We start from the raw sequence: 26,510 nt of genomic DNA, 5'->3' as shown, positions 1-26,510 counted from the left end.
TCAGCCAGTAAAACGGACTTAACGGTCAGGGGTCCCTTTATCTTTACCTTTAGGGTCACATTTGCTCATGAGAAACCTGGGGAACGCATGGCAGTGGTGGGTGGAATCAGAAGCAAAAATGTTCAGAGCAAAGGATGTGATTCTCTTACCTTTGTAGTGTGTGCCATGTTCCAACCATGCAAAAGCTAGAGGATTCCATAATCCTCTCTATTTTCCATCCAGGCAAGCAAGAGCCATTATCACAGTTCAAGAACACATTCCAACCAAGCAAAATCACTCAGGAGGCACAGAGTAGGGCCAGTGAGAAGTATATGGTCTGGACTCTGGAGAGAGTCTAAAGGACCAGATAAGGAGGCATGGAAGACTGCATTTGCCCCACCCATTGCCCCTGGGCATGAGATTCCCTACCCTATTTCACAGCCATGTAAAAAAAAGCTATACACCTGTTTCCTGAGATAAAGATGAATACTTTTTTTTTGCCTTGGATGAGTGGCTTAATGTAAATGCTTTATATGTTTTCATTATATTGCAAATCACTTCCAGATGCCTCATAGGCAGCAATTCAAAAATTAAATAATATAATTAAAAAATGTAATAATAATAATAATAATAATAATAATAATAATAATAATAACAACAACAACAACACATCCAGCTTTTCAAAATATGTTAACACAGAACAACAGTACCTCCTGGCAGTGTGGTACTGTAACTTTTAACAAATTAAAAAGACTGAAGTCTTGGACAGAAAACGTTGATGCAAAGTTTCTTATTCAATATTGAATGTTTTATTATCATTTAATATGGAAAAAAGCTACTGATGTTTAAACTCAAGGCACAAGAGAGGTAAGGTAAAGGTAAAGGTACCCCTGCCCGTACGGGCCAGTCTTGACAGACTCTAGGGTTGTGCACTCATCTCACTCTATAGGCCGGGAGCCAGCGCTGTCCGCAGACACTTCCGGGTCATGTGGCCAGCGTGACAAGCTGCATCTGGCGAGCCAGCGCAGCACACAGAACGCCGTTTACCTTCCCACTGGTAAGCAGTCCCTATTTATCTACTTGCACCCGGGGGTGCTTTCGAACTGCTAGGTTGGCAGGCACTGGGACCGAACGACGGGAGTGCACCCTGCCGCGGGGATTCGAACCGCCGACCATGCAATCGGCAAGTCCTAGGCGCTGAGGTTTTACCCACAGCGCCACCCGCGTTAGAGAGGTATTGCTGCTCTAATCCTAGATGACGAAGGATGTGTACCATTGTAGTGCCACTGATATACACAACAGTTGAGTGGTTTTCACATGGTAGCACAAAGAGAAAAAGGTCTCAGCCCACTAGAAGCATACAATTTAACATTTGACAGTAGGGAGAGACAGCAGGAAGAGGTGAGGGCAGAAATGGAAACAGAATTAACTGCAAATCCTCTTGCAAGTACTTGGTCTCCACAGAAGTTGGGCTGAAGGATATGAGATTAAACAAGGGGTTCACGGATCAGCAAAAATAATAATAGCCTTGTGTTTCACTAGAAACATCTGATTGACTAATAACATTTTTTCAAAATCACTTCTTTGGCACTGGATATTACAAGACAAATGCAGGAAGACATGCCAGCGCAAGTGTTTAGGATTGGCTGCCAGAAGCTTAGGAACATAGGAATGACCATAGCGAGTCAGAGCAGTTGTGCCCCTATTCCATTCCAAACTCTCATTTCTTTTGGAAGCCAGCAGCAAAGGACTCAGAGAATACAAGAGATTCATCAGTATGATCCCAGCACCAGGGTTTTGTTTGTTACAGACAGCTGTAACCCAATTAAAATCTGAAAGTGATCCTTCTCCAAGATAAGTTCTTTTACTGATTGCATTTATGACCTTAGATAAAGGATTTGCTGCAGGTAAGGTTTTATTAGGCAACTAAAGAAATGAATAGAACCATAAAGGGGAGGGGGACACCCCAAAAGATGTAATCTAGAGAGAACACTTGAGTGGTGGTATTCCAACAGCTGCCATTTTTCCTCCTTATTGTCATCTGTTTTGAAACTTGTCTCCCACAATGTGCGTGACTGTAATTTTAATTCAAATAAAAGGACAAATCATGAAACCATTAAATTGAGAATGCTTTAAAGCTTGTACCAAGAATCATGCTCCATGTAGTGGCTTCTCTAGCCATGTTTGGATTGAAGATTAGCACAGTCCATATCCCACCTAGACTAGAAAATTATTAACTTTCAAAAATCAAGTAAGAATATGAGAAATATATTCTACTACCTCCATATCTGGGTATGATTTTAATAACCCATTTACTACTCTAGGGAGCTATGGTGAAGTACTATAATTTTCCTGCCAGCTTCTCTTGCTTTGCTCTTTCCTACATGAACTGTCTACTATCTTTGGGAAATGGTAGCTGTTATTTCCTTCCCTGTGGAACAAAAGAGTAGTTTCCTCTACCAAGGAAGATTAAAATTTCAGAAACAGCATTGGTGGAAGGGGAGAGGCTACCCCACCACCCGTTCTGTGGCCCAAATTTGATCATATTTGTAAACTGCTTTGAGGTTTTCTTACAAATTGAACAATGTATCAATTTTGTGAAATCAATAAATAAAATTATTTGGTATGGGTGCATTTCCTATTAATGTGTTTTAAACCATGGGGAGAACCAGGTCCTAGTTGCTCCCTAATATTATGCATGTTTCCAAAGTTCAATAGAGCTTACTTAGGCTATATACACACCATACATTAAATGGATATGGATTCCCTGCAAAGAATCCTGGGAACTGTAGCTTGCCCCTCAGAGCTATAATTCCCAGCACTCTTCACAATCTAGTTACAGTGGTACCACTGGATGCGAACGGGATCCGTTCCGAAGCCCCATTCACACCCTGAAGCGAACGTAACCTGTGTCGGCGGGTCGTGATACGCTGCTTCCGCACATGCGCGTGACGTCATTTTGACTGTCTGTGCATGTGCAAGTGGCGAAACCCGGAAGTAATGTGCTCCGTTACTTCTGGGTCGCTGTGGAGCGCAACCTCAAAATACACATCCAGAAGCTACTTCAACCCGAGGTATGACTGTACCAGGATTCTTTGAGACACGTCATGTACGCTTGTTCTGCAGTGTCCTCCTCCCTTGTGAACAGGGATTGCAACCTGAAGCATGCAGCAGCTGCTCTCCTGAAAGACTCTGAGGCCCAGGGGTGTTTGAAGGGGGGCAGGGGGTGGTCCGCCCAGGGTGCCACCCCGGGGGTGTGTGTGACAAGATGGCCTGCTGCCTCTCTCCCCCAGCTGTAGAGCAGCCGAGGGCACACGTGTGGTGTCCATACGGGCTGCTGCTCAAGCACTGTCTGTATGGGTGCCACACATGTGCAGTCCGTGCGGGCACCGTGTGGGCGCTGCAGGGCAGTTCACCCCGCCCCTCAGTGCCAGAGAGGCTTCCTCCGCCACTGCTGTGGCCCCAACCTTTCCACCAGGCAGTACCACTTTCATACTGCCTTTCCCAGTGATCTAAGCACTGCCTTGCTCTATTGCTTTCTCGGGCTTTCTGTAGCCTAGCACTGTTGCAGGGATCGCTGTCACTAAGGTCAGAGGCTGTGCAGCAGGAAATGCCAAGATATACCTGATGGTCTTCAGCAGCTTTCTGACAGCTGTCTCTGGGGTGCAGAGCCAGAAAAGCAGAAAGCAAAGGCAACAGAGTGAAAAGCAGGATGGCTAAGATCAGTTGAAGAGGAGAAGGAGGAGAAAAAGAAAGCAAAAACAACTAAAAAAACACTGGCAATGTTACCTGGCTCAGACATGTCGGGGCCAGAGAAGATGGACTGTAATAAACCCGTCATAAAAATACTTAACACTTATATAATGCCTTCCATACGCTGACTTAAAAGTGTTTTATGAACAGTGGGCAAATATTATCTGTGTTTTCTTTTACTCACAAGGCATGTAAAAGACAGGGGAGCTAAGTGAGGTGGACAAGGTCAAAAGGCCTGAAAGTGACAAAACTCAGCATGAGCCATTTAAAAACATTTGAGAGGCTGACACGTACAATGGGAGAGAGAACAACTTTGTACTAAAAAAGGAAGAGCCGTGGGCTGAAGCTACCATGATAAGTATCCAAAGTATAGGAAAAGATAGGTGATGGTGAAATTAAACCAGGGAAAATGTGGAACCTCGTTCATATGTAGCTTTTCCTTTGCAAGCCAAATAGCAGCTGAAATCACAGGACAAACTTAAGTGTGGATGGGCCCATAGTGAGCTCAAGAACACAAAAGCTCATGCCATGATAAACCAGTTAAAACTTAAAAAGCCACAAGACACCTAAGCTGGCATTGTTGCAAAGGACTAGCATGGCTACTCTTTCAGGATTGGCTTCATAGAGATTCTATGGCTTCAAGAGCTGCATGACAGGTAGAAGTTTAACAGCTGTCTATTTCTTATATTTGACTGGCATCCTTCTGTCGTGCAATACAACGGAATGGTGCGCATTTGGGAGTGATGTGAAACTGTTGGAAGGTTACAGCGCCTGCTGTGGCTGTAGAGACCAATAAGGGAGAGACATGTTTTGTTACAGCTGGGGCTGCTTGGGGGCTTGGCAGGCATGGTACATGATGCTGCAGAGGCAGAAGAAGAAAGAATGATCACAATGTAGGGATGTGTGGGTGTGTTGGGTGTGGGCCCCCACTGATGACACAGTGCTAAGGGCCCCAAGATGTCTGGTGACAGCCCTGTTGACTAGGGAGCAGGAGAAGAACATACAATGACAACATGTCTTGCTGGAAATGCATCCAGTAAGACTTTTGGAGAAGGGGCAAAGGGGCTAACACTGCACCAAATCCATACTGAGACATCAGGAATGTTCCTGCCTGCAGAGTAAGGTTGAATGGGTTAGGTGCCCCCTCCTTTCCATAACAGTCAGTTATTCTACCCATGTCTACCACACTCCCTAAAATAAATGCTTACAGACAGCGATGGCATTTTTTTGGACACCATGCTGGCATCCATCTGCTAAACTCTTTCCACACCTAAAGGTCAAAGAGCCAGGTTTCCATGAAATATTTTCCCCTCCAAAATATTTTCATACACAGTAGAAACAGCAGAAAATATAGCTTGCGCATTTTGTAAAGGTACAGTCGACCGTATCTCGAGACACTCTGGACTATTACTTAAAGGAGCTGCTCTTGGCCAAGGACTCTGGCTTGTTGACAATTCTATTTGGCATCTTTTCTCTCTGGAGTTTCTATTTGTTCTTCTTTCACCCTGGGCTCTAACCAGGACATCAATTTGCACAGCAAGCTTCCATAGTAGCATCATCATCATCATCATCATCATCATCAAGTGGTGTTTCTCTCTCTCTCTCTCTCTGTCTCTCGCTTTCCTAAGAGATATGACTTTGGAGTGGATATTTATAGGGCAGGAGACAGGATTCTGTCAAATTTTAGTGCATTGCCAATTTTAGAACGTGATCTAATCGCTGAAAATATACTGGTGGCACAGTTCCAGAAAGGCAGAGTTAATAGTTAAAAAAGAACTGCATGTATTGCAGGAGCTTCTGACTTATTTATTTTATAGTATCACAAAAATCCTGCCTTAGAATCGCTTAGCCTGCTCTTTCCTTTGGGTGAGATCCCATTGTGACAGGGGAACAGGGACAGTGCATCTCTCTTTGCCACCATGTCTCTTTGAAGGTACGATTGAGACAAGTCTGGATGGAAAGTTGCACTTCCCTAGGATGAAGATACAGTAGTTTAATCCATTTGTCACCTCCACCTTTCCTGCTGTGGTAGAGATGCCATTCACCCTTCTGCTGAGTCACGGTACTGTATAGAACTCAGTATTGTAGACAGACCCACCAAGTACAAGCTAGGCTCTTAGGCAAAGCCAGAATCTCATCCGCCTGATCAATATCAATCTGTTCTGAGTTTTTATTGTCGTTTCCCAAGTTTTATGTGGTGCAATATTTGTGTGTGTCCACAGAGCACCTGAGCATATGTAAAATGTTTAATGCAAGGCATTTTACATGTGCTCAGGTGCACTTTGGCCTTTCTAATCCAGCAGACTTTTATTTTATGAAGCAGAGTCCCTCCCCCAGTTTTTTCGATCACTAATCCTCTCTCTCTCTAATTGTTTTAGATTGTTTTTATGACATTCTTGTATACGGTATGTTGTAGGTTGCGCTGACCAGTGTATTTTAACTAGAAGTGTGGGATATAACTCCTCCATCATTTATTTATTATTTTAATTTGTATGCCACCTTCCCACATAAATGAGCAAAAAGCAGCAACAGGAAGAATACATATTAATGCATCCTTATAACAGTTTAATGCTACAGTACTAACATAACATAACATAACATAGCAGCAGCAGCAGCAGCAGCAGCAACAACAACAACAACAACAGCATTTTTCAAGGTGCCTGGTTTCAGAGGTGAAATCATTTTGCACATACTCAGGGTCACACACATTCCCTTAAAAAAAAAATACAAGGGAATACAGGTCCTGAGTTCACAAATTTTGTAAGCCAATTCTATTTGTGCAACACATTCCACTCACAAAAACCTAGAATTTCTTGTGTAGTTTGCCACTTTTATTTATTTGTTTGTGGTACAGAATTCATGCTGCACAAAGCAATATCAAAACATTAAAATCCTGTTTAATGGATCCTATAAAAAGTTGTTGGAGGTATAGTAGGGTGTGTGTGTGTGTGTGTGAGAGAGAGAGAGAGAGAGAGAGAGAGAGTGGGGGAGGGAGGGAGGGAGGGAGAGAGAGAGAGAGAGAGAGAGAGAGAGAGAGAGAGAGAGAGAGAGAGAGAACTTATTAGCCTAAGTAAACTCTTCTCAATTATAAGCCGACATTTTGGCAGATTAATTTATGCACTGTAGAGCAGAGACTCAGATGAATTGTCCGAAACAGAGATTCATCATCCTCATAAATATTGCAGCAGTAGTGGCAGGAGAGGTCACAGACAGACGCACTGACCTTCTGAGAGGCATGGACAGCAGTTAGAGAGGCATGGCTGGTGTTTGATAGGTTATGAGTCTGGTTGTTAGGAGCAGAGATACAGCAGGGCTCACTACATATGTAATCCTTCTCAATGGTTAGTTTGCAAGGGCTTGGATCCTAAGATAAACCAACTTAAATGTTGATAGAAGGACTGTAGAGCATCTGTTTTGCATGCAAATGGTCCCAAGCTCAATCACTGGCATATCCAAATTGGTTTGAGACTGTCCCTTGGCTGAAACCCTAGAGAGCCACTGCCAGCCAGCAGGGACAATATTGACTCAGTATAAGGCTCTTCCAATGTGAAGGAACGTTTCCTTTCCCTCCCCATGCCAGCTGCAATGTGTCTCTGGGAAGCACTCTTCTGACCAATGGCACACTTGGGAGCTGCTGGCAAAGGAAAAATCACCCCCAATATACCGTATTTTTCGCTCTATAAGACACACCAGACCACAAGACGCACCTAGTTTTTGGAGGAAAAAAAAGAAAAAAATATATTCTGAATCTCAGAAGCCAGAACAGCAAGAGGGATCGCTGCGCAGTGAAAGCAGCAATCCCTCTTGCTGTTCTGGCTTCTGGGATAGCTGCACAGCCTGCATTCGCTCCATAAGACGCACACACATTTTCCCTTACTTTTTAGGAGGGAAAAAGTGAGTCTTATAGAACAAAAAATACGGTAAATTACCTTAAGCAAGTTCATGGGAGGAAAGTTTCTTGTCTCTTTCCACCAACACCCCCAGCAGTCTGCCTCCCTGGTAGCCCATCCAATAACCCCCACTAGGGCATTTTGTGGAAAGCAAGAGGTGGGAGATTTAGATTTTTTAGCTTGGGTATGGTTCCATGTTTGTGGAATCCCCTCCCAAGGGATGCGAATACAGTTGTAACAGAGCAGACTTCGAAACCCGCTTATTTCAGATTGCATTTCTTAAAAGAGTTACGGCAATGATGACTTGAAATTGTCTGAAACTGTTTTAGCTAATCCATAATGGTGTACTGCTGGTCTGCATATTGTTTTAGATTGGTGTTTTAAATGGGTGTTTTTACTGAAATGTGGTATTTTATGGTGATTTTATCTAAGATGCCTGGGGACGGGGGTGTCTTAAAAGGCGGCCTAGAAGTGATTAAATAAATAAATGTTTTAGATTGGGGGGACAGGATTGTGGGAAGGGAAAAACAATTAAAATGATTTTTTTTTTTACTAAGGATCATCTGAAGCTGTTGTTAAGTAGGAGTTAACAGGGGACATGGGGGGCGCGGGAGATTAGAAACTGTAAAGTTTACTTTTGTACAGTTCAGTAGACACGATACCATCATTTCCCTGGAAATCAAGCAGCTAATAGCCCTATTGGCAGACATTAACTGCAGCTAGGAAGTTAATTTCAATGCCATTAAGTAGGATACCTTCCTTCTCCCAGATTTCTTTAGGAATAAAAATGGTTTGAGAGACAAACAGTGATAGGAAGAATTCAGCTTAGTCACTACAGGCACAAGACAGCCAAAATTAAGTATTCCTGTGTCCCATTTCTTTCAATGTAGGCTGCAATCCTATGCATATTTACTAGGGAGTAAGCTCCACTGAACTCAGTAAGACTTACTTCTGAGAAAACATGCATAGGATCACTGCATATCACGTGCGTAACTCTCCCACATAGATTGTATACAAAAGTATTTCACTTCAGTTGGGTTGCACCACCAGTTAGGTTTTCAATTGATATGAAAACAGCTATATGTGAAAAATGAACACAACAGTGTAGTGATCGTGGTGCATGGCCACATGAAGCCATACACATCACTAGTAGCTGATAACCATTTAAACTGCTTTGACAAATACAAGTCAACAATTTGAAGACAGGAAAGGAGTCCAACACAAGTGTCTCTGAATGTTGATTTTACATATTAATACATGAATGCTGGCTCTGGATATTTCCATGCCCTTTCTAAGGCCCAATGGGACAATGAAGTGATAAATAAAATACGGTTCTGAAAATCCATTGTAAGGCACTTAACAGTGAGACTAATGTGTGTCTACTCAAAGGTAAGCCTCACACGATTTAATGGGACTTGTTTCCAGGTAAGTAGGGGCAGTATTGCAACTCTAAGTCTGTCCATACGCTAAAACCACTTGCTTAGGACTAATTCCATTGATACTAATAATGTGTTTCTATCTTGGAACCTAAATGAAGTGACTATCTGATTACCTCATTATGGCCACACAAGTAGTATAACAGAGTATGTGTGAAGGCATTATACACTCAGCCTGAATTACTCAACTCTAAACTAAGTTGATTCCCTCAAATAGCTGCCAATAAATAATGTCCCATTCCCTTTGAACATCAATGTAATTTGGATGGGGGAAAGAACAAACAACTTTATCATCTGGAAACTACCCAGGGGGTTGGAATATCAGTGGTTATTCCAGGAAACTGGATTAACAGCTCCCAAGCAGGTGAAAAACATTACAATATTTGTGTGAAATGCAATTTACCACTTAGACCTTCAATTCTGTGTATAGCTATTACTAGCAAAAACATTTATGGTACCGTATATGAAATAATAAGAAGAAGAGGAGTTTGGATTTGATATCCCGCCTTTCACTCCATTTAAGGAGTCTCAAAGTGGCTAACATTTTCCTTTCCCTTCCTCCCCCACAACAAACACACTGTGAGGTGAGTGGGGCTGAGACAGTGGCGTAGCGTGGGGGGTGCAGGGGGGGCCTGCCGCACCGGGCACAACATCTGGGGGTTAGGGTAAGGGGGCGCAAATCCACGGGTTAGGGGGTGCAAATTACTTGCCTTGCCCTGGGTGCTGACAACCCACGCTACGCCACTGGGCTGAGAGACTTCAAAGAAGTGTGACAGGCCCAAGGTCACCCAGCAACTGCATGTGGAGGAGTGGAGACGCGATCCCGGTTCCCCAGATTACGAGACTACCGCTCTTAACCACTACACCACACTGGCTCTCAATAAACTCTCGGTAAAGAGTTCTGAGGGTAGAATATATGTATTCAAGACACAACTTTTCAAAGAATTAAAGAAGCCTCTTGCCATGGAGGTGACAATGCAGTTTTGGATATACCGTATTTTTCCGACTATAAGACGCCCCCATGTATAAGATGGCCCCAATTTTTTGCGCCCAAAATTAAGAAATAAACATTTTAAATATTCCGTGTATAAGACAACCCCCAATTTTAAACTTAAAAAAACTGAGGGGAAACATAGTCTTATAAACAGAAAAATACGGTAATTTTAGTGAACGTATTTCTACCAATACATCTGTTCACTGTCCAGACGTAATTAAATCTTATAAGATTTACAGAAACCAGTTATAACCAATTTTAGAACAGAACCACCCTTTCCATGCACTCATCTGATTCCTCAGGTTACCTAGGAGGCAGGGGCCCACAAATACAAGTGTTGGTGACCAGAAATTTTAATTCTGGCAACCAAAAGGAAAAGCCTACTGCATATTCCCACCATGGGAATAACAAAATTCTTTCAAAATCCCTACTAGGGCAATGTCTTTATTAGGTCAACCAAAATATCACAACATAGTGTGCAAGATTTTGAGTTCTCCAGAACTCTTCAATGGGCTAGATAGTGAACAGAGCAATTGGGGGGTGGGTCATCAGCAATAGAGGAAGGGAGAGCATGCCTCTTTCAAAATGGTGCCATGCTGTGACAGCATCAATGTCATGACTTGGAGGGAAGGAGATCCTAGCATAACATGCAACAACAAAATAGAGCCTATGGACCTCCAGATGCTGGACTTCAACTCCCATCATGCCTGACCGTTATCCATGCATTGAGCTGATGGGAGAGAAAGACCTCTGGAGGGCCACAGGTTCTCCATCCCAGACATACAGGCTTGGCCCTGGCATAATCTGGTTTACAAACCCTAAACCGTAGTTTATGTTCAGATGTAATGAGCAGCTATGGTTTGTCACAAACCAGGACAGAAGGGAACTGAAGAACTCATGGGGGAAAATGAGCACTTACGTCTAAGACATATTCCAGGTTCATTCACACAGGGCACAAAAGTCAGTAAGCACCAGCGATTTGTCTGAACAAAGCCAAAGACTTTGCCAGCTGCTTCTCCTATAAAACTCTTTCCCAGGACATCAGGTAAAAATGAAAGGCACACAAAGTGGGAGTGGGAAAGGTGAGCTCTGCTAGCTACAATTGGCTAAGCCCAGCTAACGTTTGTAGACCCCTCTTAGGAGGCTTGAGACTCAAATTCTCAAAGACTGCAGAATACACTTCTTACTGCAGATTTACAACCTAGGAGGCCAGGCACAGTCATAAAGCCATAGTGACTATCTGATCCCCTCAAATCTAACAATTTCAGAACTAATATGATTTTTATTACATTGTTTAGTGTGTCTCTAATGGGATGAGGGACAATACAACTGGTTTGCCTGGAGCCTAGAAAATGCTGCTCAGGTCATGATGAGCATGGCATTCAAAATGTTTGTCTCCGTGATAAACTGCACTGATAATGTACATTTTGACTGCCCCATCTGTCTTTTCTGACTTTTTGGAAGCTCAGAAAAATTGCAAACAGCTGCTATTTGGATAAAACAAAATCCTATTACAGATCATTTTTCCTTATTCCTATTAAACATATGGTAAACACAAGACCAAGATATATATGAATCCATACACTGGGGTTAGTCTTCCAAGTTGCAAATGCATGTTACTTTCAACCCACCTTTCTTTAAAAAAAATAGCAGATTTGGGAGGCTCCAAATTTTATTCGAGCAGCAGTGTGGAGAGCGATTAGATTCTTTTCCCACCAGCCAGCTTTCCTATGAAAATTGCTCTCTTCTTCATGGAGAGAGCATAGAATTAAAGGGCAAAGGCTGGAACCCAGAAACCCAGAAACGAGAGTGCATTCTACTCCTTGCTTGAGATAAGCATTGGTAAAGAGAGAGACAATTATTGTCTGCTATCTTGTAAGCAGCTAGCATTGTGTCCCATAAAAGATTGGCACCTGAACCTTACTCATCACCCCAAATTCTGTCCTGTATTTCTAGATCAGTGTTCCTCAACCTTAGGTTCCCAGACATAGTTGGACTACAACTCCCATCATCCCCAGCCAGTTTAGTCAATGGTCCGGGATGATGGAAATGGTAGTCCAACAACATCTTTGTACCCAAGGTTGCAGAACACTGGCCAGGTCATTGTGACACCGCAGAAATAGAATCCCAGTGCTCAAGTCAGGCTGGAATGCCATCCTAGTTCTTATCATGTGGACTTAAAACTACTCTACTTCTTTTCAGTAGACATAATTGAGTCTGGCATAATATTGAGTGAAACCATCACCACCCTTGATACATTACAGAATCCATTTATTCAAATTTCTGGTCCCCTGAATGATTTAAATGCAATGCAGGTATTTGGTCAAATGGGGTCATACAGCACTGTATTATATTTGTTGTTCACCAGCAGCACTGAACAGAAAGACAAGCTGTTGAAGGGAAGGGATGAAGCCAGGGCTGGTTCCAGAAGGTGGTAACAGCCAAGGCTAGGAGACCTGTAAAGAGCCCCGACTTATTGGTGCATTGCATGGAGAACCAGAGGAGTTGAGAGAGAGTACGAGATTGTTTTCAATTGGCCTTGAGGACCAGTGTCAGCAATTTAATTTTTCCATAATGCCCTGAGCAACACTATGCTGGGACATTGTAGAAATTTAAAATGTCCAGTAGCTCACAAAGTTGACCACTATACAAAAGCTGTTGCTTCTTGATGGAAGTTGTGGAAACTCGCAATAAAAATAAGAGTAATAGCAAAACATAAGAAATTCGGAAGATGGGTTAAGTTTTCTTCAGCTCGCAGCAGGACTATTCAGTGTATATCAGGATAGATTACTGTTAAGAGCTGCCTGTATCCACTCTCTGTTTTTGAAAATTACTCCTATTCAGGAGGCACCAACAGACCTCTTTGCTTGGGTTTTCACTGACCATTATTATTCATGCTGGTGGTAGCTCCAAAGCAGACTGTACCTTTGGGAGCAAAGACCCACTGCCCCCAGCAGAATAAGGTGAGGAGACACCTCTGCCAAATCCCAACACGCAAAGTAGCAGAAGAGATCATGGGTTAGGACTGCTCCCTTATCTCCCATGAGATACATATAAGAGAGTGCAGTTTTTCAACGTTCCATTTAGCATATAGAATGACTCACTTGCTTGTTATACTGGGGATTTTTATATCTACTCCCTGTCCCAAGGGTTTCTTTGACACGGCGCACTTCGGTTTCACCCATTATTTTGCTTCTTTGATATCAATAAATCTACCGAGAATATGTAGATATGCAGAGCTGAGGCTGAGGTTAGAGCCCCAAGGTTCTAATGTAATACATTTTTCTAGCCCTAACTGATGTGGGACATACCAATAGAAATGTTTTCCCCCCATTAAAAAGCCATTTAAAATAATTTAATGCCTTTAGAAGTTATCCATGGCTTCTTCTTAATACAACTACTGCCAGCAATCAAGCTTACCAACAGATGAAAATATAGGGTATGGTAGGTAAAGCACACACACCATTTGTAAAGAAGCAACATGCACTAGTCCAACATAAAGATTTTGTTGGCCCTCGTTCAGCCTGACTTGCTCAAGTCCCTTGATCTTGTGCCAGTAATGAGTAACATTAATGCAATGCCAATCCTGAGCAATGAGTGAAGTTATCCCATCACTACCTTTTTTGTACTGAACAGTGGCATTAGGGTGCACCCAAGTTGATCTAAATTCAGAGCTCTCATAAAGCATGCATTCCATAAATCAGCTCTACCCAAACTGTCCCTCCGCCTAACCTCCATGGCTCAATTCCAAACCCAAATGGTAAAATCACAGCCTGAGGGTAAAATCCCAACTTTTAAATTGGTTTATTCCTACAGCCTTGACTTTAAAGCATGCTTAAATTCAAGTGTGCCAGTTTACATGGAATATTTCTCCTTTATATAGAATTGCATTCTTCTATTTATACTGATCCAACCCCAGTGAAAATCAATGTCACCAAAGATAGAGAGCTGCATACAATTCCAAAACAACATACAAAGCTAGCTATTGCTCAGAAATAATGGTGTTACAAGCAGGCAGATATGCTAGAGTGAATGTAACAAACAGGATTCCAAGTACATTTAGGATCCAGCCAAACAAAGGATTCTGAGGTGGGACTTTCAGCAAATTGGTATTATTCAGATGTTATTCATTTTCTGAGGACTGCTGTCTCAAAGTCCTAAGAAAAACTTCAGTAACCAACTTACAGTCTCTTTCACTAATACAGTGGTACCTCGGGTTAAGAACTTAATTCGTTCCAGAGGTCCGTTCTTAACCTGAAACTGTTCTTAACCTGAAGCACCACTTTAGCTTATGGGGCCTCCCGCTGCCACCGCACTGCTGCTGCATGATTTCTGTTTTCATTCTGAAGCAAAGTTCTTAACCCAAGGTACTATTTCTGGGTTAGCGGAGTCTGTAACCTGAAGTGTCTGTAACCCGAGGTACCACTGTAAGCTAATACTTAAGACACTGCCATCAAATATGATCCTTGTTGTTTGTTGTTGTTGTTTAGTCGTTTAGTCGTGTCTGACTCTTCGTGACCCCAGAGCACACCAGGCACTCCTGTCTTCCTAATGTGATCCCAAACAGATATAATTCAGAATTTAAGTTCATTCCTCATAAGTGCTCTGAAACACAACTCTAATCATACCACAATTATATCTGTATTAAGCCATCCTTTTGGAATAACCTTAGAAGGATTAGGGAATAATTTTAGTCAAGACTCATGAGTATTTCTTAAAATAGAAAGTTTAAAATGTGCTGTAGCAGGTTCATAGCCTTACAAAAGTACAGTGGTGCCCCGCAAGACGAACGCCTCGCAAGATGAAAAACCCGCTAGACGAAAGGGTTTTCCGTTTTGGAGGCGCTTCGCAAAACGAATTTCCCTATGGGCTTGTTTCGCAAGAAGAAAGCCCATAGGGAAATCTCCGGGGACCTCTTTTAAATGCTAGTGGTGGGGAGCAAAGCCTTTCCCCCCCCTCCGGCCTTCAGAAGAGGTCCAGGAAGGCCGGCGGGGGCAAAAGGCTTTGCTCCCCACCGCCAGCATTTTAAAAGCAGTCCGGGATAGCAGGGAAGCACTTCCCGCTATCCCGGACGGCTTTTGAAGGCAGGCGGGGGGGGGGGAGCAAAGACTTTTGCCCCCCGCCCGCCTTCAGAAGAGGTCCAGGACCTCTTCTGAAGGCTGGCGGGGGCAAAAGTCTTTGTCCCCCCTGCCTTCCCGGGGGTTTTTAAATCGCCCCAGGACAGCGGAGAATTCAGCGGAGAATTCCTCCGCTGTCCCGGGGCGATTTTAAAATGCTCCCGGACGGCTTTTGAAGGTAGGCGGGGGGGGGGGGAGCAAAGACTTTTGCCCCCCGCCCGCCTTCAGAAGAGGTCCTGGACCTCTTCTGAAGGCTGGCGGGGGGCAAAAGTCTTTGCTCCCCCCTGCCTGCCTTCCCGAGAGAGCGGAGAAACGCAGCGCTGCCTTTCTCCGCTCTCCCGGGAAGGCACGCAGGGGGGACAAAGACTTTTGCCCCCCGCCAGCCTTCAGAAGAGGTCCAGGACCTCTTCTGAAGGCGGGCGGGGGGCAAAAGTCTTTGTCCCCCCTGCCTGCCTTCAAAAGCCGTCCGGAGTCCCGGGGCGATTTAAAAGCCTCCGGACGGCTTTTGAAGGCAGGCGGTGCGTTTCTCTGCTCTCCCGGGAAGGCAGGCGGGGGAAAGCAAAGACTTTCGCCCCCCGCCGGCCTTCAGAAGAGGTCGGGGGACAGACTGTCCCCGGACCTGGTCTGAAGGCGGTTTCCATAGGAACGCATTAATTGATTTTTAATGCATTCCTATGGGAAACTGTGCTTCGCAAGACGAAAAACTCGCAAGACGAAAAGACTTGCGGAACGAATTAATTTCGTCTTGCGAGGCACCACTGTATATGTTTTATAACAACCATAGATACACAGGTAATGCTATGAAACCCAAAGGGATAAGTGATTACATAATTTTAAAGAGATGTTGCTGACTACAGTTAATACCTACTCTACTCAGTCCTCGCAATCTATCAGGAAGATATCTTGTGTGCACCCCATTAAAACTCATGGGAGCTGTGCAAGAGATGTAGAGCTTCTGCAGAAGAACTTCTCAGTCAGTTGGACCCAGGCAGTGAACTAATGTGGCGTGTTCTAATAGAAACAAAGCAAAAATGAGAAATAAGAGCACCAGTGGTGCCTCAGAAGGTTGCAGCAGTACAATCCACCCACCTTCACCCACAAACAGTCCAATGGGAACTGAGCATTCTCAACAGGCACAGAACTGAGTGTCAGCTGGAAAAGGGAGGTGGGGAGAGATAGGAGCATCCTGGAGGACATGGCTAGGTAACTGGCTGGAACTCTGCAAAGGAACACTCCCTTTAAACAATACAGTACAACAGTTTGTTGCAGGTCGACTTGCATTTTCTAATGTTGAACCATTGAGAAAAGTGGTAAGTACTTTTTCTTAAAATGTTATTTGGGTAGCTTTGTGTAATGCAAACCAACATTTTTGCTTTCAGTATCGCTTCATTGGGACATCATTCATGGAGTTTCTTAGCACTCCTGCTTTCTGATGAGATGCAGTTTTTGTGGTGAGGTTTTCCTCCCTCTTTGTCAGGCCAGTGCAGATGAGCAGATATCCAAGTCATTATCTGGACCCCATGGTAAGTTACCACTTGGCAAATGGATGTTGATATGAACCCACCAATCAATGGGATATTCCCCACTGCAGTTTAGTATCAGCAGCAGTCACACATGGAAATATCTTTAATGAGAGGCTATATCCGCAATGTGTTTTAAAGAAAGAAAAAATCTGCATTTTGTCCTTGTTGAAAAGTATTACCGACATACACAAAAATGCCTGAGCTGACATTGCAGAGCTTAGAATGGGGAGGAACTTCTTGCTAGAGCTATTGCACTACTGTGTGGAATGTTATTATGTGGAATGTGATGTTTAGAGGATATAAGGGCACAAACAGGTTGTCAAAGTTTAGTAAAATCCACACTTCAAGAAGTCTGACTTTTACCTAAGCTATCTGGGTTTGGGCCATTTGTCTGCTCATAAAAGTCTAGAGCCAGATAATATTGGAGTTTGGGTCTAGAGATATCTGGCAAGTCAAACACAAAAGCAAGTCCCTTACTTTCAACAAGTCCATGTAAGGCTGAAAGCAGCAGTTATTTAAATGGCATTATTTCCCCTCATATTTATATTAACCGTCTAACCGTGAATTTTTATCCACAGCTGCCCCCTGTGAAACAACTCACGTCTTCAAAGTAACAGCTTAGATACATGCTTTCTCATTTATTTTGGTTGCAACTCCATATCTACTTACAATGGGAGTAAAGCCCCATTGAACCCAAGAAGACTTACTTCCAAGTAGACATATAGAAAAGATTGCATTGTTCGTTAACAATATAAGATTTGTGTGTTATTTTATTCAAAGACCACTGCAAAGGCTTGTGTGATGCAGATTAACCGCTTAATTAATTAAATAAATTAAATACCTTCAACTTTATTTTTTTAATAGGGATTGTACCCACTATTTTCTTTCAAATTTAAAGCTAACCAAGAATAAACAAGACTGCCTTGAGTCGAGGGTGAGGCGTAAAGAGCAGTTTGGGGTATCCCCCCCCCAATTTTTTTTAGCCTTACTAAAATCACCCTTTCTCGCCCATCTCCAGGGAGCCCCAAGTGAGGGAGGGAAGGGAGCTTAGACTCCCCTTCTCCCCACTCTTGATTTAACACCTGCCCTTTCAGCGAAGTCTCTCTCGTGAGCAACGACGACGCTCCTATATCCTAACCTTAGCGCCCCCACGGAGCTGCGGCGAGAGCAGCAGGTAGGATTCCCCCTCCCAGCTGCTAAACTATTCTTGGGGTCAACCGCTGGCCGGCCCCACGCCGCACTGTGGTCCCGGGAGAGCCACTCCACGCTCCGCGAAAGGCCCGTGGAGCCTGGCTCGATGGAGAGCGGCGCCGCGAGGGTTAACCCCGCCGGCTTGCCGGGAGGAGGAGGGAAGAGAGGGGGTGTTGCCAAGGCGACGGCTCCGAGTGTTCCGGATCGTACCACTGCGCAGGCGGCGCGGGGAGGTGTGGCGCAGCAGAGCCCGGCCCGGCCCAGCAGCAGCAGCCTCCTCCTCCTCCTGCCTAGTCCCCTCCCCCGCCCGGCCTGAGCGCGGTGCCGGGGCCTGGCAGCCAGCGAGCAAGGGAGCGCGCGAGTCGGAGCCTGCCGAGCCGAACGAGGCGGGAGGCGGGTCTCCCGAGAGCGGCGGCGGCGGCGGCGGCGGCGAGGGCGGCAGGAGGAAAAGCTCGGCAGCGGGCTGCCCTTCCCTCGCTCGCGCCGGCGGGGTCTGCCTGAGCAGCGGCTGGGAGACAAAGGAGGAAGAGGAGGAGGCGGCGGCGCTCGGTTAAGAGAAAGCGCCCGCGGGACTGAGCGCGATGCGGCGCGGGGCCGCCCCAGGAAAGACGCGAGGCGGCAACGCGGCCTGCCTGGTGTGGCGCGGATAGAGGCGGGGACGGACGAGGGCAGTTGCGCGCCAGAGGCCGGGCTCGCAGCCCAGCTTCCTTCGGCGGAGCAGCAGAGGCCGAGCCGCCCGCCTCGCCTGCCCTGGCGGTGGCGATGTGAGGCCCGAGCCGGAAGCGGCCGCCGAGAAAGAGAGCGCGCAGCCAGCGGCGGCGAGGAGAGCCCCCCGAAGACCTGCCAAGCAGCGGCAGCGGCCCGGAGGCTGGGTCGAGCAGCCTTAGCCGCGTCAGGGCCCCGGCGGGAGCGGCGGGCTCCGCCGCCGGGCCCGGGTGGCTGCGTGTCGGAGGCGAGCCGGGCCCGGGCGATGGAGACGCACATCTCGTGCCTGTTCCCGGAGCTGCTGGCCATGATCTTCGGGTACCTGGAGGTGCGGGACAAGGGCCGGGTGGCGCAGGTGTGCACGGCCTGGAGGGACGCCGCCTACCACCGCTCGGTGTGGCGGGGCGTAGAGGCCAAGCTGCACCTGCGCCGTGCCAACCCATCGCTCTTCCCTAGCCTGGCGGCCAGGGGGATCCGGAGGGTGCAGATCCTATCACTGCGGCGCAGCCTCAGCTACGTGATTCAGGGCATGGCGGAGATTGAGAGCCTCAACCTGAGCGGCTGCTACAACCTCACCGACAACGGGCTGGGCCACGCCTTCGTGGCAGAAATCAGCTCGCTGAGGGCCCTGAACCTAAGCCTGTGCAAGCAGATCACCGACAGCAGCCTGGGCCGCATTGCCCAGTACCTAAAGGGTCTTGAGGTGCTGGAGCTGGGCGGCTGCAGCAACATCACCAACACCGGCCTCCTGCTTATTGCCTGGGGCCTGCAGCGCCTCAAGAGCCTCAACCTGCGTTCCTGCCGCCACCTTTCTGATGTGGGCATTGGGCACCTGGCAGGCATGACCCGGAGTGCGGCAGAGGGCTGCCTGGGCCTGGAGCAGCTCACGTTGCAGGACTGCCAGAAGCTCAGCGACCTCTCGCTCAAGCATCTGGCGCGGGGTCTCACTCGGCTGCGCCAGCTCAACCTCAGCTTTTGTGGGGGGATCTCAGACGCAGGGCTACTGCACCTGTCGCACATGAGCAGCCTGCGCACCCTGAACCTGCGTTCCTGTGACAATATCAGTGACACGGGTATCATGCATCTGGCAATGGGCAGCTTGCGTCTTTCAGGCTTGGACGTATCCTTCTGTGACAAAGTGGGAGACCAAAGCCTGGCCTATATTGCACAGGGTTTGGATGGGTTGCGCTCACTCTCCCTTTGCTCTTGCCACATCAGCGACGAGGGCATCAACCGTATGGTGCGCCAGATGCACGGACTGCGCACTCTCAACATTGGCCAGTGCGTCCGCATCACCGACAAGGGCCTGGAGCTCATCGCAGAGCACCTCAGTCAGCTCACAGGCATTGACCTCTATGGTTGCACCCGCATAACTAAACGGGGCCTGGAGCGTATCACTCAACTGCCCTGCCTCAAGGTGCTCAACCTGGGACTTTGGCAAATGACTGAGAGCGAGAAAGTCAGGTGAGAGGAGGGGACACCTGGAAATCCCCACCCCTCTGGAGGGACTCAACAACTGACTGCTGCAGTGGAAGAGGTGGGGGAAATATGACTCCAAACCTGGAGGGTGGGGGAAAGTATCTTCAGTACTTGCCTGTCTACCCCCTCAATTACCTGCCATAGCAGTGGAGGTGGGAAAGAGGGAAAACCCACCATTCTTTCATAATTCCCTCCCCTGCACCAGTGGGAGACAACTGCACTCTTATATCAGCCTTCACTGTGGATGGATACAGTATCACTGTCCTTACTTTTTTCTATTGGGAATACAGCTTCTCAATCTTTATGCACTGGGGATGAATACAGCCCCTTTCTCCAAATCTGATTCCACCCCCCACCCCCCTTCTGCACTAGGGATGGAAGAAGAAAACCTAGCCCGCCATTGTTGTTATTTACTGCAGACCGGCTCTTTATTGAGCATGCATAAGTCTCTTTCTTTCCTACTTCTTTTCCATTATTGCTTGTTCACCCGTTCCTAGTTTGCTTTTTGTAGTCATCCACCCCTTTCTTTATATGGTATGTAGACAAGCTATAGATATCACAGGAACATAGAAAGCTGCCTTATACCAAGTCAGGCCATTGATCCATCTCATTCAGTATTATCCACACTGACTAGTAGCAGCTCTCCAGAAACTCAGGCAGGAGTCTTTCCCAGCCCTATCATACTACCTCTTCGGGGCCATAATACTTCTATTTTTCTCTTCCTGCCCCCCACCTTGTGCTTGAGGCTAGAAACAGCCATGCTTTTTAGACTTCCCTCCTGAGCAGGTGATGTTTATTTGACACAGCACTATAAATGGAGTGTCAATTGAAGTGCACTCATACTTCTCACTGTTGCTTGCAGAAAACGGGGAGGAGACATCAAACACAGTATTTCTCCCTTGGATTCATTTTATGCTGTATCCAACCAACCCCATCACCATCTTTCCTTTGCTGCCAGTTAACAGTACAATCCTATGCATATTTACTTTGAAGTAAATCCCACTGTTTTCAGTAGGCTGTACTCCCAGGTAAATGTGCATAAGACTGCAGCCTGAGTCTAGAGGTTGAAGTCACCTTTGTTCAACATTCTATAATTCTCTGCCCCCCCCCACCTCTCTCTCCATCCTTACTCCATCTTTCCCTTCCTTTTTGTGTGTGTGTAGCTTGGGATAATATATACTTTTAACAACATATCCAACCACACATCTTTTCCATTTGGAGAATTGAGGGTGTATGAACGATGGAATTAATCTTCACTTGTACTTTTCACTAGAAATACTGTGACTGTCTTTTATTTAGAAACACATAACAAACAAAACTACTCTACAAAGCTTCCCTTCCCTGAAAAGTCTTGTGGGTGAGCTCAGCTTTTTTTATTCATTCTCTTCTCTTCAGTATTCATCTTCATACATAGTCTAATTTTGAAAGACATTTGAAGTGGCTGTTCTTGTGGATTTTTAAGTACACTTTTACTGCTTAATATATTCTCTATATAAATGTTTGGCTACCTCGGGTTTTGGGGTTTTGTTTTGTTTTTGTTCTCAACCCCCCTCCCCCAGGAGTTTTTATAAGAAAGATAAGAGACTGAAATATTTTGTGCCTAGACTGGAAAGATAATCTCTTGGGTTTATGATTGCAAGGGGGGAGGCTGGTTGGGGTTTCTTTCCCCCTGTGTCCCACATACACATCATCTTTGTGCCTCTCCCTCTCTGACTAAGGTTCTGGGGACCCAACGATGCTCTTGCATTTCTACTCTTCTAGCACAAAAAGGTGTAACATGTAAACATCCAAACTTATGATTGGGCTATGGTTAAAAGAGATGTGAAATAGAAACACCGTTTCTTTAAATATATATATTATGCAAATCCCCACCTCCCCTTCTCTCAAATTACCTAGGTCAAGTAAGAAGCTTCCTATATGGAAGTAGAAAGAAGAGCAGAGTGGACTGACTTGTAGTTGCAACATGAATGGGAAAAGTTGGTTTCATTTATTGTTTCTCTTCTCTCATAAAATTAAAGCCACTTCTTGACTACTTGTCTTTAAAAGGAGAAATAAGTCAGCTTTGAAGAATGCAAAAATGATGGGGGAAGAAGGGGCAGTTGAGCAGATTTTCAAATCCTCCACAGTTGCAGGTAATGGAATTCAGACAAGCCCAGACACATAACCCCACCATGGAATAAATGTACTGTTTGTGAATTTGTATAAAATAAAGATCCTCTTAAAACATTTTATATTCTTACAGTAAAAGGTTAAACTGATATTTATATAATAAAAGAGGAAATATGAAGTATGTTTTTGAAAAAAAAGTTGTATCTGTGTTGTCTTTGTCTTTTTAAAAGGCAGGTATATTTGATCAAAAGTTGTGAGAAGAGACACATCGCAGAGCTCTTCTTACCCTGTCTCCTCTGTCAGTAAGCAGTCAGTAAGCAATTTGGTCCAGTGAATCAAAGGAGTTGGAATGCTTTGTCCTTCTAGTACAGGAGGCTAAACAACTTCAGAATTAGAAGTTCACAACTGAGCAATTGGTTCCATTTGGAAGGATCTGTTAGTCCTAGCCTATCCTAGCCTGTCTACATGTAATATGTAATTGAACCTGTCCAGTAATAGCTTTCAGTTCAGTGTTGGGCAAATCACTATTGCTACTAGAGTTTTAATAAGTTTTTTTTTACAGATGCTGAGAACAGTACAGCAATGTTTGGTTTTTCATTTTCAACAGAGGCAATATCCTCAGTTGCTGCATTAAATATCAAGTGAATCTGGATAACTAGAAACTTGGATGGCAAAAGGATGAAACCATGCGAATCATCCAAGTCTTGAAAATAAAGTGAAAGCCAAACTTGGATGTTAAAAATAGCCTTGGGGTGGGAAGGTTCCCCCCCCCCTTTTGTACTCATCTGTGACTTTTGGCCTGACAGTTTTGCAAAAACTTCTACTGAGGATTTTTCAAAACTGTAGTGGGGGGTTAAGCAGTGCTTATCGAGCATAAAACAAAGCTTTTTCTTTCTAAGTCATGCAGCATGGCTTTCTCCCCTTCTTTTCTTATTAAAGGGGGGGGGGGTAGAGAGAATGTGAAATGGTGGAAGGAGCAGCAGCCATTGTTCAGGAAAGTTAAAAGAGGAGCTGTCCTTGCTTGCTTGTTCAGTCATGCATACTGAATCTTGCTGTGTGAGGGTCCCTATGGAAGGGAGGAGGGGTGGTTCTTTCCCTCTTTTTAACATTCCTCTCCAGGCCTGGCTGTATTTAAGCTGCTTTTCCTCCATGTGGAGGGCGGGGGTGGGGGATGGTCTGGAGTTCCTGTACATTTGCATTTCAAGCACTTCCAGGGCTGTTGCAGGCTACTCTCTTCCATTCAAACTGCCCTCTCTACTAGCTGGCTTCTCTGCTAACAGTACCCCAGGTAAACTGTCCATAAAACTACAGCAGAAAGACAGGCACTTCCTCAGCTACAGTGGAACCGGCAACATCAGTTTCTCCTTCAACACTGAAATACATTCATGTTCTAACACATGGAAAGGAACAAGATTAAATTTCTGCCTGGGGTTGGGAGGAGGCCATCCTTGCATTTCCTGTTCAGAGTAAGGTTTTACTGGACCTCCACTGTGCCCTCAAGAGGAAGCTAGCACCTAGGTGGCTATTGCTGCTTTTATTTAAAATATTTCATGCTTTCTGCTGGGAGTTCGTCACACAAGCGGCATTGTTCTCGTTGGCAAAAGCCAGCACAATTGGATCTAATTGAGCCTGACACTACATCCATCTTCTTTTACTTGGAGGGAGGTGTAAGGTCTGTTTCTATGTTTATTCCTACTTTTGCCTTTTCTTTTTATAATTTATAATATGTTTATGACTGAAGAGGCAATGAACACTATTAAAATAAGAATGCTTGACTGGTAAGCAGTGATAGTGGAATCTGTGTTATGTAATGGACACAAGTTCCCTAATACCTTGCTTTGGTGCAAGAGACTGGTAGCAAGTTTTGAAAAACCAGAGCTGAAACTAATTTTTTCCTGGGATTCAGAACATTAGCTATTGTGGATTTGTTTTTGTTTTCTTAACCATCTATACTTCACTCTTCTACAGAGCAATTTAAACCCTCCATTCTGTGCCACAGGCCTCCATTTGCACCAGTAGTTCCAACATGAACATGGTCTGTTTCCAGTGAGGAACAGGAAGGATTTATACAAGGGCAACAAGTCAGTTATGGCTGAGTGAATTTATGTCTGCCAAAATAAAGGACAACTTTTGGTAAGAGAATGGTTGGTACCTTCTAGCTTTGGCTGGAATAATATATGCAAATATCTGAAGCCAAACAAACTGCATTCTGTTCTGAAAACCTGGATATGTACAGACATCTCTCATTTGCACAGCATGTGCTCCCTTCACTCGCCTTTTTTTTTTATTAGACAAAACTCCCACATACTTGAGCCACAAGTTTCCCCCGTTTCCAATAAAAGGTGGTTGTGCACAAAGCTGACTGGTTGACTCTTGTGCTGGTTGTGAAGCCATTATCCAACTCACCCAGAGTAATGGATCATTTTAAAAATACCAGTTGACCAGGGGAGAACAAAAAGTTGGAGTCATGTTCTGGTCAGCAGGGAGCAGAGGATTAACGCTGTTCAAGAAGAAGGCAGTGCCAATCAGAAAAAACCTGTCCTTCCTGATGAGAAGGAACCTTCTAGTTTCGGGACTTAACCATAGAAGTTTCCTACAAACAAAAAGCCGTTGGCAGATTACATTTGTTGCCAGCAGAATAGTAGTGAAGAATAATATGGAGAGACGGGAAACCTCAACAGTGTCCTTTATTGAAAATTTGTGGTAAATAGTACAGAAGAAGATGTGAACCACCCTCCATTGATTGGTTGTACTAATACCGGGGGGGGGGGGCGGTGTCTGCTGACCAGAAGAACACTTGGTAACAAAGCTTCCATTCTCAAGTCAAGGGAGTTGAGCAGATAACAAAGGGCTATCCAATAGCAATATTCCCAAAACAGACAGAAAAAACACTTTGTAATACTTGTTGCAGGACCCTTCGATGGAAGGATAATTTGGCAAATGTCACATGAAGATGGAGGGTTCACCCACTGAGCATGTCATGGAGGCTTTTAGTGGTGTGTTGGATCTATGGCAGCCAAGATAGATGCTCTATGCATGGAGAGGGCTGTCATACCCCTTTGGAGGAGATGCCAAGGCTAGGCATTATATGCTATGCAATGTGCTCTCAAGCCCCACTTCTGGAAAGTTCTCCCCTGCACCCCAATAGTGAAAGATTTTTCCAGACAGACTAGGGGTTTGGGGCAAGGGAACATTTTGTATAGGCCAAGGGGTCCCCATTGGACATTGAGCTTGTGTCATTCCTTATTCCTGGGTGACGGTGGACTTGATCTAGTTCTATAGGATTCATCTGTATGTACTAGTGAAACCAGGTGTGATTGCAAGCTTCAATAGTGACTTTGAGCTACCCATTTATTTGAATTATTTTCATGGTCCAAACCAAGCTCACTTAATAATGGATAATTCCTATTAGACTGTGAAATGGCCATATGCTGCAATTGATACATTTGGCCTGACCCCATCTGCTGCCAAACTACAGGTAGAAAAAAACATAGTATCCAAGAGCATATCTAAGCCAATGGGCAGAAACCACAGCCTTACAAGGAAAAACAAATCACATAAATTTGGAGGTGTACATTCCAATAGGTCTTTAAGCCAAATAATAGTAAGACCTGGAAGACAGAGAACCAACTAATGCCGCCGTAATGGCATTAAACCTCACACTATCAGTTGCAAAGGTGGAAGCAGACAAGGGTAGACTATCTAAACTTATATCCACTGCCACAGGCAGAAACTTTAGCCAATTTATATCATTCTTACGGACAACTAACCAGTGCAACTACATGACCTTCTAGGAGGCCATCCAAACTACTGAAGGGCAATTCTTTCTTACTTAAAGATAAAGGGACCCCTGACTGTTAGGTCCAGTTGTGGACGACTCTGGGGTTGTGGTGCTCATCTTGTTTTACTGGCCGAGGGAGCCGACGTTTGTTTGCAGACAGCTTCCGGGTCATGTGGCCAGCATGACTAAGCCACTTCTGGCGAACCAGAGCAGCATAGAAACCGTTTACCTTCCAGCTGGAGCGGTACCTATTTATCTACTTGCTAGGTTGGCAGGAGCAGGGACCGAGCAACGGGAGCTCACTCCGTCGCAGGGATTCAAACCTCCGACCTTCTGATCGGCAAGCCCTAGGCTCAGTGGTTTAGACCACAGTGCCACTTGCGTCCCGTTTCTTACCTATTTAAACTGCACCCACCTGGAGAACCTAACTGGCTTTCTGCTACTGCCTTTGGAAATGCCTCAATGACCTCAGAAGTCTTGGGAGAGGAATCAGCTCTCTAAACAGAAGCAAGCTCCTCATCCTATTGCAATCAGCCCAAATTTACATAGGGGT

The 26,510-nt window shown here is 45.1% G+C and overlaps 2 protein-coding genes across 8 annotated transcripts in view; one reads left to right on the top strand and one right to left on the bottom strand.

Annotated features, from left to right (window-relative positions):
• The window catches only part of WNT5B (Wnt family member 5B), a 132,716-nt gene that overhangs the window by 30,083 nt on the left and 76,123 nt on the right, over window positions 1-26,510 (bottom strand). The window contains exons 1-2 of one of the 7 annotated variants that reach the window (XM_081927265.1): window positions 17,831-17,942; window positions 16,038-16,180 (exon numbers count right to left, since the gene is read on the bottom strand). The exons of the other annotated variants lie outside the window; for them this stretch is intronic. Of the exons in view, the coding sequence (XP_081783391.1) occupies window positions 16,038-16,097 (60 nt within the window). The 5' untranslated portion in view covers window positions 16,098-16,180; window positions 17,831-17,942. Of the gene's footprint in view, window positions 1-16,037; window positions 16,181-17,830; window positions 17,943-26,510 lie in introns of those variants that run through there. 7 annotated transcript variants of the gene reach the window in all.
• On the top strand, window positions 18,143-22,293 carry FBXL14 (F-box and leucine rich repeat protein 14). Its single transcript, XM_081928893.1, has one exon. The coding sequence runs from the start codon at window positions 18,854-18,856 to the stop codon at window positions 20,054-20,056; it is 1,203 nt and encodes a 400-aa protein (XP_081785019.1). The 5' UTR covers window positions 18,143-18,853; the 3' UTR covers window positions 20,057-22,293.

Source organism: Podarcis melisellensis (genome assembly GCF_964234715.1).
Source record: "Podarcis melisellensis genome assembly, chromosome: 10".
Lineage (NCBI taxonomy): Eukaryota > Metazoa > Chordata > Lepidosauria > Squamata > Lacertidae > Podarcis > Podarcis melisellensis.
The sequence above is the reverse complement of the archived record's forward strand: the minus strand, read 5'-3'. Positions and strand labels throughout refer to the sequence as shown.

What these genes read in the sequence shown, in the direction of transcription:
- FBXL14 (XM_081928893.1), top strand. Translation starts at nt 18,854, where the DNA reads ATGGAGACGCACATCTCGTGCCTGTTCCCGGAGCTGCTGGCCATGATC.